This window comes from Chiloscyllium plagiosum, chromosome 32 (genome assembly GCF_004010195.1).
Source record: "Chiloscyllium plagiosum isolate BGI_BamShark_2017 chromosome 32, ASM401019v2, whole genome shotgun sequence".
Lineage (NCBI taxonomy): Eukaryota > Metazoa > Chordata > Chondrichthyes > Orectolobiformes > Hemiscylliidae > Chiloscyllium > Chiloscyllium plagiosum.
The window spans coordinates 18,627,002-18,640,266 of record NC_057741.1 but is presented as its reverse complement, the minus strand read 5'-3'; the positions used below and the strand labels follow the sequence as shown (position 1 = coordinate 18,640,266).

The 13,265-nt window shown below is 39.9% G+C and overlaps 1 protein-coding gene across 10 annotated transcripts in view; it reads right to left on the bottom strand.

The window, feature by feature from the left end:
• LOC122539382 (interleukin-15-like) overlaps positions 1-13,265 on the bottom strand; it is a 210,967-nt gene that overhangs the window by 155,119 nt on the left and 42,583 nt on the right. For 8 of the 10 annotated variants that reach the window (XR_006309061.1, XR_006309060.1, XM_043674166.1 and 5 more), the window contains exons 5-7: positions 11,092-11,118; positions 8,833-8,865; positions 3,949-4,089 (exon numbers count right to left, since the gene is read on the bottom strand). Coding sequence is in view for 8 of the 10 variants with exons in the window: in XM_043674166.1 (XP_043530101.1) it covers positions 3,949-4,089; positions 8,833-8,865; positions 11,092-11,118 (201 nt within the window). In the remaining 2 variants the exon portion in view is untranslated. The remainder of the gene's footprint in view (positions 1-3,948; positions 4,090-8,832; positions 8,866-11,091; positions 11,119-13,265) is intronic. The other 2 variants (XM_043674170.1, XM_043674168.1) reach the window with 1 other exon arrangement.

Below are 13,265 nucleotides of genomic sequence, written 5' to 3'. Positions count from 1 at the left end.
CATGGGAAGGTGCCGTGTGTGATGGGAGAGGTGTTAGGTGTGATGGAGGAGTGCTGAAAATGTGTTGCTGGAAAAGCGCAGCAGGTCAGGCAGCATCCAAGGAACAGCAGAATCGACGTTTCGGGCATAAGCCCTTCTTCAGGAATGAGGAAAGTGTGTCCAGCAGGCTAAGATAAAAGGTAGGGAAGAGGGACTTGGGGGAGGGGCGTTGGAAATGCGATAGGTGGAGGAGTGGACTAGGTTGTCCCGGAGGGACAAAGGGTCAGTTAGACTCGAAACGTCAACTCTTTTCTCTCCTTACAAATGCTGCCAGACGTGCTGAGATTTTCCAGCATTTTCTCTTTTTGTTTTGGGAAAATCAGTTTGCTAGCAGATCCCAAGGTAAGGAATTTGTGGAATGTCTATGAGACTTGTTTTGGAGCAGCTTGTGGAAGAGCTTACCTGGGAGCAGGCAATTCTGGATTTGATAATGTGTAATGAGGCAAACTTGATTTGGGAATTTAGGAAACTTTGGGAACTGGAGGCAGTGACCATAAAATGATAGAATTCACCCTATAGTTTGATAGGGAGAAGCTAGAATCAGATGTAACAGTATTACAATTGAGTAAATGAGAGTGGAGCAGGCAGAATCGATTGAAAGAGCAGCCTAGTAGGGAAGGTGGTAGAGCAAGAGTTTCTGGGGATAATTTGATAATTAAATAGGCACAGCAGAATTCATCCCAAGAAGAAATATACTAAGGGGCATACAACAAGGTAATCAAAGCTGACAAAGGAAGTCAGGCACTAGCATAAAAGCAAAAGAAAAAGCATACGATGTGGTGGAGATTAGCAGAAAACCACAGGATTAGGAAGCCTTTCAAAGCCAACAGAGGACAACTTAAAAGACAATAAGAGGGAAGATGATGCAATGTGAGGATAAGCTAGCTAGTTTCTAGAAAAATGCAAGAGTTTTTTAGACATATAAAAGCTAAGGAGGTGTTAAGAATGAAAATTAGACTGTTGGAAAATGAGGCTGGAGAACTTGCTTTGATGAAGAGTCACTGAACTTGAAACATTAACTCTGATTATTTCACACAGATGCTGTCAGATCTGCTGAGTTTCTCCAGCAATTTCTGTTTTTATTTCAGATCTCCACAATCTGCACTCTTTGCTTTGTATTATTGGAGTAATGGGAATCAATGAAATGCTGGAGGTACCAAATAGGTACTTTGCATGAGTTTTCATGGTGGAAAGGACCAGCAGCACACTAGAACTTCAAGAGAGTCAGTGGGCAGAAGTAGGCATAGTGGCCATCATGAAAGAGAAGGTACTGGAGAAGCTGAAAGGTCTGGAGTGGATAAAATACTTGGACCAGACGGACTACACCTTAGAGTTCAGAAGGAAATATTTTAGGAGATTGTAGAGGCATTGATGGCGATTTATCAGGAATCACTGAAGTCAGGAGGGCCGCAGAGGATTGTAAAATGGTTATTGTAACATCCCTGTTTAAGAGGGAGGGAGGCAGAAGATAGGAAACCAAAGGCCAATGAGCCTGACCTTGATCAATGGTAAGATTTCAGAATCCATTATTAAGGATGAGATTGCAGAGTACTTGGAAGTGCTTGGTAAAGTAGGGCTGAGACTGCATGACATAATCAAGGGAGGTCATGTCTGATGAATCTGTTAGAATTCCTTGAAAAGGTAAAGTGCAAGGTATTTGCATGGATTGGTTCACTGATAGTAGGCAGAGAGTGGAAATAAAGGAGGCCTTTTCAAGATGGCAGCTGGTGATTGGTGGAGTTCCACGGGGATCTGTGTTGAGTAACTACTCACATTAGGCATTAACAAGTGAATGAAGGAACTGAAAGCATTATTGCTAAGTTTGCAGATGACACAAAGGAGGAACTGGTAGTATTGAAAAATTGAGGAGACGTCAGAAGGATCTGGACAGGTAGATGGAATACAATATGGGTAAGTGAGAGATTATGCACTTTACCAGGAAGAATAGGGACATAGAATATTTTCTAAATATGGAAAGGCTTCAGAAATCTGAAGCACAAAGGGACTTAGGAGTTATAGTACAGGATTCTCCTAAGGTTAGCATGCAGGTTCGGTTGGCAGTGAGGAAGGCAAATGCAATGTTAGCATTCATTTCAAGAGGACTACACAAGACCTTAGTCAGTTCTTGCAAAGATCAAGCTCTGTAATAAAGGGTCATTGTGATCTTCATACCCACTTTTAAGTCTATATCTGATAGTTGTGCATTGCCTGCACAGCTGGTGTTTGGTCAATTATTCAAACAGGTACTGGAATATTAATGGATTGAAAGGATGAGAACAACCTAGTGCTAGGTTGAACCCTATGTGCTAGAATAGATGGTGTATCCCCGATTCATGTGACAATAATTGTACCTGTGCCCAAAAACCTGGTCATCAATATAGACATGCTCTGAGCAAGTGGAACTGACAGTAATCTACTAGGCTGTGTAGGATCATTAAAAAATTAAGATGTGGGCTCATTATAATTACACACAAGTCAATTATGCTCAATTTTATTTAGAAAATTTCCAGTTATTTATTTAGCTTGTAGCCTGATTATGCGTATTCCTGAGTAAAAACTTCACAGGAAACTCATTCAGGCATATTGAAAAGAAAAAATGTCTCTGATTTCCAATCACCAAAAGACTTCAGACATTATAAGAGCACAAAATAAAGGAGGAAGAAGAGATAGAAGAGAGATGATACAGATGGATAATAATGCACAATCTAGTCTGTGAAAGAACAGACAGCTCTCTATTCTATATTATTGACAGGGTCAAACATTCTTTGGTAGATCATTTACACATTGCATCCAATGATTTGCAATGTTCTTTGCAAGTCAAAGAATGCCAACATATTGGAAAAGCATGGGTGCACTGCTTGAGATTCAGTCCACTGCTTTCAAATGGATGAAATATGCAGAACCTTCTGATTAAGTGCCTATTGAATGCAAGACACCAATGACATAGGGTCTCTGAAAAGTTGGTACATTGTGCACTTCATAAATAAAATACATAATAATAAACTAAAATAAAATCACTAGAGCACAAAGACTAACTGATTTTGGTCCAATTTAAATACCTCTTGTACAATGTCCTTCACTGTGTCTCACTTATTAACCAAGCTCCTACTACAGAAATTACAAAAATACTAATGAATATCACTTTGAATGCATTTTTTGACAATGAAATGAATTTGAAATAAGTTATTTATTTATCGTTTAGGCATAGATTAGCTAGAATCTAGCTTTGGCTAAATTTCTGAATTAAAAAAGTTTGTTATTTGTAGGCGACACAGTGGCTCAGTGGTTAGCACTGCTGCCTCACAGCACCAGGGTCCCGGGTTCAATTCCAGCCTCGGGCGACTGTGTGGAGTTTGCACGTTCTCCCAGTGTCTGCGTGGGTTTCCTCTGGGTGCTTCGGCTTCCTTCCACAGTGAATTGGCCAAGCTAAATTGCCCATAGTGTTAGGTGCATTAGTCAGAGGGAAATGGGTCTGGGTGGGTTACTCTTCGAAGGGTCGGTGTGGACGTGTTGGGCCAAAGGGCCTGGTTCCACACTGTAGGGAATCTAATCTAATCTAATCTAATCATTTCATCATCGTTATCAAACAGAAAATTCTCCTTGTTCCTCCATGGTACTATCTCAAAAACAGTAAAGCATTCAGTTCTTTAATGAAGTAACTAGATGTGGTTTCAAACAACTCTCTCTGGGTAAACTATCATGTGGATTAAGGAAGGAAAATAACACTGCTTATTTTTCTTGATGAACTTAAGAGGAGTCCTACTGTCAGATGTAACCTGGACAAGCGTAAGAGATTGGATAGATATTAAACAACTCCTTTCTTCAAGTAATTCCCTGGTACTCAGAGTTCTGCATTGCAGATAGTTTACTACACAGGTTATACACAGATACAGTTACTCAGGAACTTACCCCATTAAATTTAGAAAATGTTTTTGCATTTCTATTCATTTTATTCTTGTCTTTTAATTCATAAGACTTGAGCACAAACTCAAACTGCAAAACGTTCAGTTCTTGGATGAAGCACATCAAAGCAGTTTCGAAACAGTCATTCTGGGGGAGGAAGGTAAGCAGACTGGTTCATCAGAATGGTTTCTTTATTACTTATATGTGTGTCTCAAAAGAACTTGCATATTTATTCTCCATTTCTAATTTAAGAAAACCAGTAATTTTAGTAGATCCTTATGACTACGAAAACATTAGTTTGTGTCAAGTCAACACGCAATCACTAAATCAGCTGTAATGACAAGGTAAAACAACAAGTCTTAGATAGTTTTTCTTCTTTCCTGCCAGTTGCAAAACAGGCAACACATGAAAGAATAGATGGGAATATGGTTCAGGCTGAACAGGTCTAAACTGATGCAATTTGAATTCAAAATGGAGAATACAAAATTCACAAATAATAGCTCTTAGTCCAGTCACTGGCACCTCATCACATTGTTTTGTTTCCCTCTCAACCCCGCCCCCAAACCCATTCCCAGATGTTCTTCTCACGCCCTCCACTTCTCTTACACCCCTCAGCACTTCTTTCATCCCATCACTTCAACTCAGCACTCCCCTCCTATTCCCGATGGGCTCACTGTTCTCCCTGCCACTTTGTCTTACATCCCCCTGCATCGACCCGCTCACAGGGTACTTCTCTGTTGCCTTTACTTCTCTTCTTCCTCCCTGCCATCCAGTCTGGAAATGAGCCTATCACAAAGAACCCAGTGAGAAACACAGAGAATGAGTAGTAGCATGTGAGGAGAAAGGGAGAGGGGAGCAGGGAGGAGAAAATGCTGCTGTCAGATAAGTTGTCAAGTTTTTGATACTCTTGGGGTAACCAAAGAAATGCAGATATTTCTGCATGATATGCATCAAAGAGTGCAGTTGTTCCAGTAAATAAAGCACAATTTTCATTTTCTAACTGAAAATTAGTGTATTCTGGCATTGCAAATGGTAAGCCAGTGTTTGTCATCTCTCTCTGAATAGATGAGTGATTGCCTAGTCCCTAATTTCTGACTGATTCAATTCTGTTGCCCACATATCTGATGCTGCCAAATTTAAAGTTACAATCATTGTATTACCAATTAATTGAATTCAGCAGATGTGTTGCCTAAAGAAAGACGATTGATAAAAATCTGCAAATGTTGTACCAGTTAATAATTCTAAAGGCAGTAGAGAGTTGCTCTGGGAAACTCCCCAGATCTATCCAAGTTAACTAAAGATTAACTGCCTAGAATGTTGCTGTTAGAGAAATCAAGACATTGGCAAGTGCCTGAGCATGTGCAGAAAGCATTCCCCTGGTATTGCTGCCCTAGTGGTGTGGTAGAATGATAGTATATGTGCAAGCCACTCAGTTCAAGGGCAGCTAGGGACAGGCAAGAAATGCTGTCCAGTCAATGACACCCATGTCCCACAAGTGAATAAATAAAAATTATGTGCTGTATTGCTTTTTAATTACCACCTTCTACAATTTATAATTTTCTTTCAGCGTTACAGAAAGAAAACTTAATACTAGCGAACACAATAATGGAAAGGAGATAAAATGAAGAACTGCAAATGTTTGACATTTGAAACAAACAAAAACAGAAATTACTACAGAAATTCAGCATATCTGACAGCACCTGTGAAGAGAAAACAGTGCTCAAGTCCAGTTCTAGAGAATGGTCTGTAGCAGGTGTAGCGAGGACGAAGAAGTGGGTAAAACATACTTGACCTCATCCTTACCAAGCTGCAGATGTATCTCTCTATGATCGTATCAATAAGAATGACCACTGCACAGTTGTTGTGGAAGCAATCTAGCCCTCACACTGAAAATACGCTCCACCATGATAATTGGGATAGACGTTTGAACAGATTAAGCAATTCCACATTGGGCATAAATGAGGCACTGTGAGCCATCAACAGCAGCAGAATTATACCTCATCCTAACCTGCAACCTCATGGCCCAGTATATCTCCCACTCAACCATTATCATCAAGCTAGGGGATGAACTCTGGATAAATGGAGAGTGCAGGAGGGCATCCCAGAAGCAGCACCAAGCAGACTTAGATTGGGGTGTTAACTTGATGAAGCTATCAAACAGGACTACTTGCATACCAAACAGCATAAAAGCAAATGATAGTTAGAGCAAAGCCATCCCACAACCATAGGATCAGATCTGAGCTCTGCAATTCTGCAACAAATAGTCATGAATGGCGATGGAGAATTAAAATAACTCACTGGAGGTGGAGGACTCCACAACTATTCCCATCTTCAATGACGGAAGAGAACAGCACATCAGTACAAAAGATAAGGCTGAAGCATTCGCAGCATTCTTCAGTAAGAAGTGCCAAGTGGATGATCCATCTTGACTCCTTCCATTGTTCCCAGGATCACAGATGCCAGACTTCAGTCAATTCGACTCATCCCACTTGATATCAAGAAACAACTGGTGGCACTAGATTCTGCAAAGGTGTGGGCCCTGACAACATTCTGGCAATAGCACTGAAGACTTGTATTCCAGAACTTGTCACCCCCTAGCCAAGCTGTACCAGTACAGTTACAACACTGGCATTGACCCAACAATGCAGAAAGTTGCCCAGAGATGTTCTGTACACAAAAAGCAGCACAGGTCCCTACAAACAACTCCCCCATCAGTCCACTATTGATCATTAGCAAAATAATGAAACATGTCACTAACCCTGCTATCAAGCAGCACCTGCTCAGTTATAGCCAATCTGGTTTCTGCCAGGGCCATTCAGCTCCTGACCTCATTGGTTCAAACATCAACAGAAGAGCTGAATTCCAGTGGTAAGGTGAGAGAGATTGTTCTTGACTTCAAGGTCACATTTGACCAGTGTGACATCAAGAACCCCTAGTAAAACTGGAATCAATGGGTATTGGGCAATCTCTCTGCTGGTTGCAGTCATACCTGGTACATAGGAAAATGATCGTGGTTGTTGGAAGTCAGTCAACTCAGCTTTAGGACATGTCTGCAGGAGTACCTCAAGGTAGTGTCCTAGGACCAACCATCTTCAACTGCTTCATCAATTACTTTCCCTCCATTATCACGTCAGAAGCAGGGATGTTCACCTATGATTGCTCAGCACCATTCATAGCCACTCAGTTACCATGCAGCCCATGTTCAAATACTACCAGATCTGTAGTATTTGACAAGTAGCAAGTAACATTGATGCCACAATAATTCCAGGCAATGTCTCCAATAAGAGACAATCTCACCACTGCCCTTGATATTCAATGATGTTACTGTCACAGAATCCCCCACTATCAACATCCTGGGGGCTTACCACTGACCAGAAACTCAAATGAACTCATCATTTAAACACAGTGGTTACAAGAGCACGTCAGAGGCTATGATTACTATAGCAATTAACTCACTTCCTGATTCCCCAAAGCCTGTCCAACACCAAGGCACAAGTCAGGAGTGTGATAGAATACTCCCACTTGACTGGATGAATGCAGCTTCAACAACACTCAAGAATCTTGATTCCATCTAAGATACAACAGCGTGCTTTGTCCACATCCACAAGCATCCATTCCTTCCTCCACTTATGGACAACAGCATCATACTATCTCGAAGGAGCACTGCAGAAATTCACCAAAGATCATTAAACAGCACCTTCCAAATCCACGATCACTTCCATCTAGAAGGGCATGGGTAGCAGCCACATGGGAACACCACTAACTACAGGTTCCTTCACTGCCATTGGGCGAAATCCTGGAATTCCCTCGCTAAGGGCATTGTGGGTCAACTCACAGCATGTGGACTGCAGCAGCTCAAGAAATCAGCTCACCATCACCTTCTCAAGGGCAACTAGGGATGGGAAATGAATGCTGGCTCAGCCAGTGATTTCCATGCCTCAAGAAAGAATAAAAAACAAAATACTTTCCCCAATCCCTCCAATTTTCTCTTTATCCACTTAAAGGCACTAATCTCTGGACTATGTTCCATGTGGCAGACTACGAGCACCTCCCTCAATTTTTCATGCGTAAATAGTCTGGCCTTCTGTCCATTTAGAATAATGGCAGTGTTGTTGCAGTCTTCTACTCTTAAAAACTTGGCACTGAATTATGAAGCACATCATTTTCATGTCTCGAAATCACCAAATAATTTTCCCATTAAAGAAGCAATTAAAATCCCTAAATAATCAACTCTGCACCAAGATATGAGAGGTTCAAGGAATCAACACTACCCCTAACTTTGTAAACACTTGGACACTGATGTCTAATAAAGAGCCATACCACAGTCCTATTGTGGACAACACCAAAACAGGACACACAGTAACATACATAGGTTATAAGTCAGTCTACCCTCCAGCATAAATTGTCAACTTCCTTCATATGGCAGCAATATGTTGGAAATCATTCATTTGCAGTTCTGGATTTTGAACTAGGCACAGCTTGCATCTAGTCATTCATTACTGTTCAGATTGGCAGACTTTGCTCCAGCACATAAAAATTAAAATACTTCAGTAAAATGACCAGCCAAGAGGTTTAGAGGGAAAGAATCTGAGATGTTATTGCAAGGTTATAAATCTATTTAGAGATAGTTAGCTCCATACAAATGTGGATACAGGGGCTTGTGCAGAGACATATGTATATACCATAAACCATTTCCCACTTAGCTCAAACTCATTGGAATACCTTAGCCTATGCTGCAACTGAAACTGTGTAGTTCATAGAGTTCCAAGATTTGTTTGATTATTCCACTATTTATTAATCCAGTAACCAATCATCTACTCAATAATAGGGTACCAACATTCAGCTTATCTTATTGCAGTAAGTTACGGCATTCCAGTGCCTTATACTTACAGGTACATCTTCAGGAGTGTATAATTGTAATTCCTAGAAGAAAATAAAAGTGTTTTGATGAAAATATAAAACATATTTATTCTAAAATGTGTGCAACCAATCTTAATTGTTTAGTATCCTTTCATTTCCATATGGAATTAAACGTAGAATTTCATCAGCAGCTATTTCAATCACTTATTTAAAACAATGGTTTTAAGAATATATGAATAGGAACAGAGAAAGGCCATCTGTCTCATCAAATCTGCTCCATCAGTAAACTAGGTCTTAGGTAACCTCCTACATCTATACCATTTTCCCATAGTATTCCCCATATCCCCATATATTTGAAATATGTGGTAACTATTGATCTCTGTCTCAAATATACTCAATGGCTGAGTTTCCACTACCCTCTAAGTAACGTAGAGACTCAAAAAAGGTTCAACATCCCAAGAGTAAAGACATTCCTCTTCATTTCAATTCTAAGTGACCCACGTCCTTTTCTGAGACAGTACCCCTTGTACTAGATAACCCAACTAGGAGAAAAATCCTTCCTGTATCTTTCCTGTTCAGAATTATGCATACTGGCTTTGTTTAACAAAGCTGGGCATTTGTGGAATGGTAGACAGACAGAATTAACAATGAAGCGAGATAATATGAGAGATGTTGCTTCTCATTGTAACACATAAAACATGCTAATGTTATCAGACACAAATACACATTGATTTCCTATTAAAATGGTTGTATAATTTGTTGATAAGTAAAACGATCTGTTGGCACATTTCTTCTTGTAATAATATTGGGGTTAGGGTTTATTACATTTAAAAGAATTTGTAGGGAGACTATGAAATAATTAATTGGATTGATGAGGTGAGGCAGTATCATAGTGAGCAGTTTGGAAAACAATCAGTAGTTGACGGAGTCTAGTGAGTGAGAAAAAGGCTCATGAATCTATGATTAGGTGCAAGAATACATTTTAGGGAATATTTAGGAATTAGAGTCATAGTGATCAATTCATTGTGTGATGCCAGGAAATTTGAAATTTGGTGGAGGGCCATCAGTATGGAGATGACAGTAGATGAAAATGGTGGGTGAAAGAAAAAGGCAGTTAATTTCTTATAAGAGTGAAATACTGCTGATACTGGAAATCTGAAATAAAAATAGAAACTGCAAGAGAAGCAGGTTTGGCAGCATCTGTGGAAAGGGAAACAGAAACAGAATTAATATTTCAATATTTCAATAAACTGAATTAATATTTCAAGTCCAATTTGACTTTTTCAGAACTGCTATGAAGAAGAATCATACTGGACCCAACATATTAACTCTATTCCTCCCTCCATAGATGCTGCCAACTAATTTCTGATATTACAGATTGGAACATACTGAGAGGTCCTGAATAAAAGTTAAGTAATGCAAAGTCCAGAGAAGAATTCTGGCATCATTGAATGGTGGATGTGTCACTAAAAATAAAAGCTAAATTGATAATTTAAAAACCTGAAACCATTTAAAAAGCTTTTTAGCATTGGACTTCTTGAACGAATTAAACTGTTTGGAGCAGTGTGTCACTGCTGCTTAGAATGGAAGCATGAAAGAAAGTGGACAAGGGGAATGAAGGATGGAATACAATATAATAATGGGTGAAGTATGAGTGCATCAACAAATAACAGCAGGGACCTTGGAGACCTCCAGTACTATACAAACTCTTTGACAATCTTCAACAAAGTGACCTAATCCATTAGTCTTCAAATTTTATGTCAGGATTGGGCTCCATTAAAATAAGCCCTTGAGCTTCATTTGACCATCTAGTAAATACAACATTGCTTCACTCCTTTTTACTTTTCCCATTTTATATTCAACTGTCTTTCTTTCACTCTGTTCTTTCACTTTTAGTTGGCATTTTTTCTCCTCTATTTTTATTGATCACTTACATCTGTTCACATTTCCTGTCAACATTTTTACTCCATCGGAAATTTCTATGTGCACATTTATCATGGAAACTACTTATCACATTTTAACCACTCTTCCCCAGAGGTTGAAGTTGCAGTGTAAATCTTAACAGTTTCATTGTAAATGCCAACACAGAAATTTGTGCTACATGCATGTACACACACAAACTACACTGTTACACATGACTCAGTAAGGCACTGAAGAAGAGGCAAATGCTTACTTGGCTGTATTGTTTGTTTTATTGTTCCATTGGGTAATAAACTACACAGTGAAAAGATGAACGTTTCATCTTTTAACTATTCAGAAAAAGTTGGCTTGCCATTGTCTAATACTTACAGGTATATCTTTAGGAGGGAACAGACCCTAAAAAGAGAAAAAAAGAATTATTCTCCAACATGGCTTTAATAAATCTTAGTTGTGCTACTTATCTTCATATGCAGGTTCAAGGATGTAGCATCAAATTCTACAATGTTCTTTCTTAAATCAGTGACCAAAACTTTTTTCTACTTGTATAGAACCAGGATTTTGCTGTCAACAGAGTATGTTATGGGAAGATACAGAGTGTGTGTGTGTGAGAGAGAGGGAGAGAGTAGGGCAGTGAGGGACAAAAAAGTTAAGAGACACACAAAATCAAAAGTAACAGAGAGGGAGGGGAGGAGAGACAAAAGGAAGGTCAATAAAGATGCGTCAAATTCAGATAAATAGGTTTTTTTGCTTTGATTTGATTTATTATTGTCACATGTACCTAGATACTGTGAAAAGTTTTTTTTGCGTGCTATACAGGCAGATCATACCACACAAAGTGCACTAGAGTTATAGAACAGAGCAAAGAATACAATGTTATGGCTCAGAGTAAGTGCACAAGAGCAAGATCAAATTTAAATCTAAAACTTTACAGGTCCATTCAGAAGTCTAATAACAGTGGGAAAAGAAGCTGTTCTTCAATCTGTTGGTATGTGTTTAAGCTTTTGTATCTTAATGCTTAGTATAGCAGGTTGGAAGAGATTATAACTGGGGTGGGAGGGGTTTTTGACTATGTTAGCTGCTTTCCTAAGTCAGTGAGAAGTGTAGATGGAGTCAATGGATGGAAGGTTGGCTTGCATTGACTGGGCTGTGTTCACAGCTCTCTGTAGTTTCTTGCCATACTAAATTATGATGCACCCAGAGAGAATGTTTTTAGTGGTGAACACCAAAAGAAGTCACTAAAAGGTCTAAACCACCTCAGCACAATTTTGTACTTTATATGGTTTCTTCTAAAACTGATCTGGCAATGGACTCATGATTTTTTTTTTTAAATCCATCAAAGCTTGAACTCATTTATTAATTTTCAATGTTTTTCATTGTAGAAATAGCCTTCGCCAAATTTGGTGGGAGAGAAGTATGAAGATCAGGGGGCGGAAATAAAAGGCAATCACTTGGAACATTGTCCCTTTACATGTTTAACATATAAAGGGGCCAACCTGTTAAACAGTCTTTTAAAGACTCCAAGTACAAATCTTTTGTGATTTACACCTTAGTTGCTGACTTCAGGAGGCAGCAGAGTTGGAGGAACAAAGTGTGTAAGGTGCAACAAGATCAGAAAAGAACTTGAGTTTCTTTAAAATACTGTAGTCTGTTGCTGTCAGTGAATTAATTCCTCCTGTCGACCTACCAAGTCGTACCTACAACACATATTCACCTATGCCCCTATCCCCACCCACCCCGGCACGGTGGCACAGTGGTTAGCACTGCTGCCTCACAGCGCCAGAGACCTGGGTTCAATTCCCGCCTCAGGCGACTGACTGTGTGGAGTTTGCACAATCTCCCCATGTCTGCGTGGGTTTCCTCCGGGTGCTCCGGTTTCCTCCCACAGTCCAAAGATGTGCAGGTCAGGTGAATTGGCTATGTTAAATTGCCCATAGTGTTAGGTAAGGGGCAAATGTAGGGGTATGGGTGGTTTGCACTTCGGCGGGTCGGTGTGGACTTGTTGGGCCGAAGGGCCTGTTTCCACACTGTAAAGTAATCTAATCTAATCTAATCTATAACCCTTGCCCCTGCTTTATCTGCAACTCCCCCTATCCCTACCCTCAATCCTGAAGAAGGGTTATACCCGAAATGTTGAACTTCTCCATCTTCTGATGCTGCCTGGCTTGCTGTGCTCTTCCAGTCTCCTGCTTGTGTGCATCAGTGAATTAACAGCTTCTTTCAATAATTCACATTCACAAACAAATGAATGAACTAGAAATTTCAAGAATTAAACTTATTTTAGAAATTAACAGTAACAAAACACTTACCAGCTTGAACAATTAAGGAGTGGAACTGATCTGAAAATGGTAAAAACAATGACTGCAGGTGGTGGAAACCAGATTCTGGATCAGTGGTGCTGGAAGAGCACAGCAGTTCAGGCAGCATCCAACGAGCAGCGAAATCGACGTTTCGGGCAAAAACCTTTCATCAGGAATAAAGGCAGTGAGCATGAAGTGTGGAGAGATAAGCTAGGGGAGGGTGGGAGTGGGGAGAGAGTAGCATAG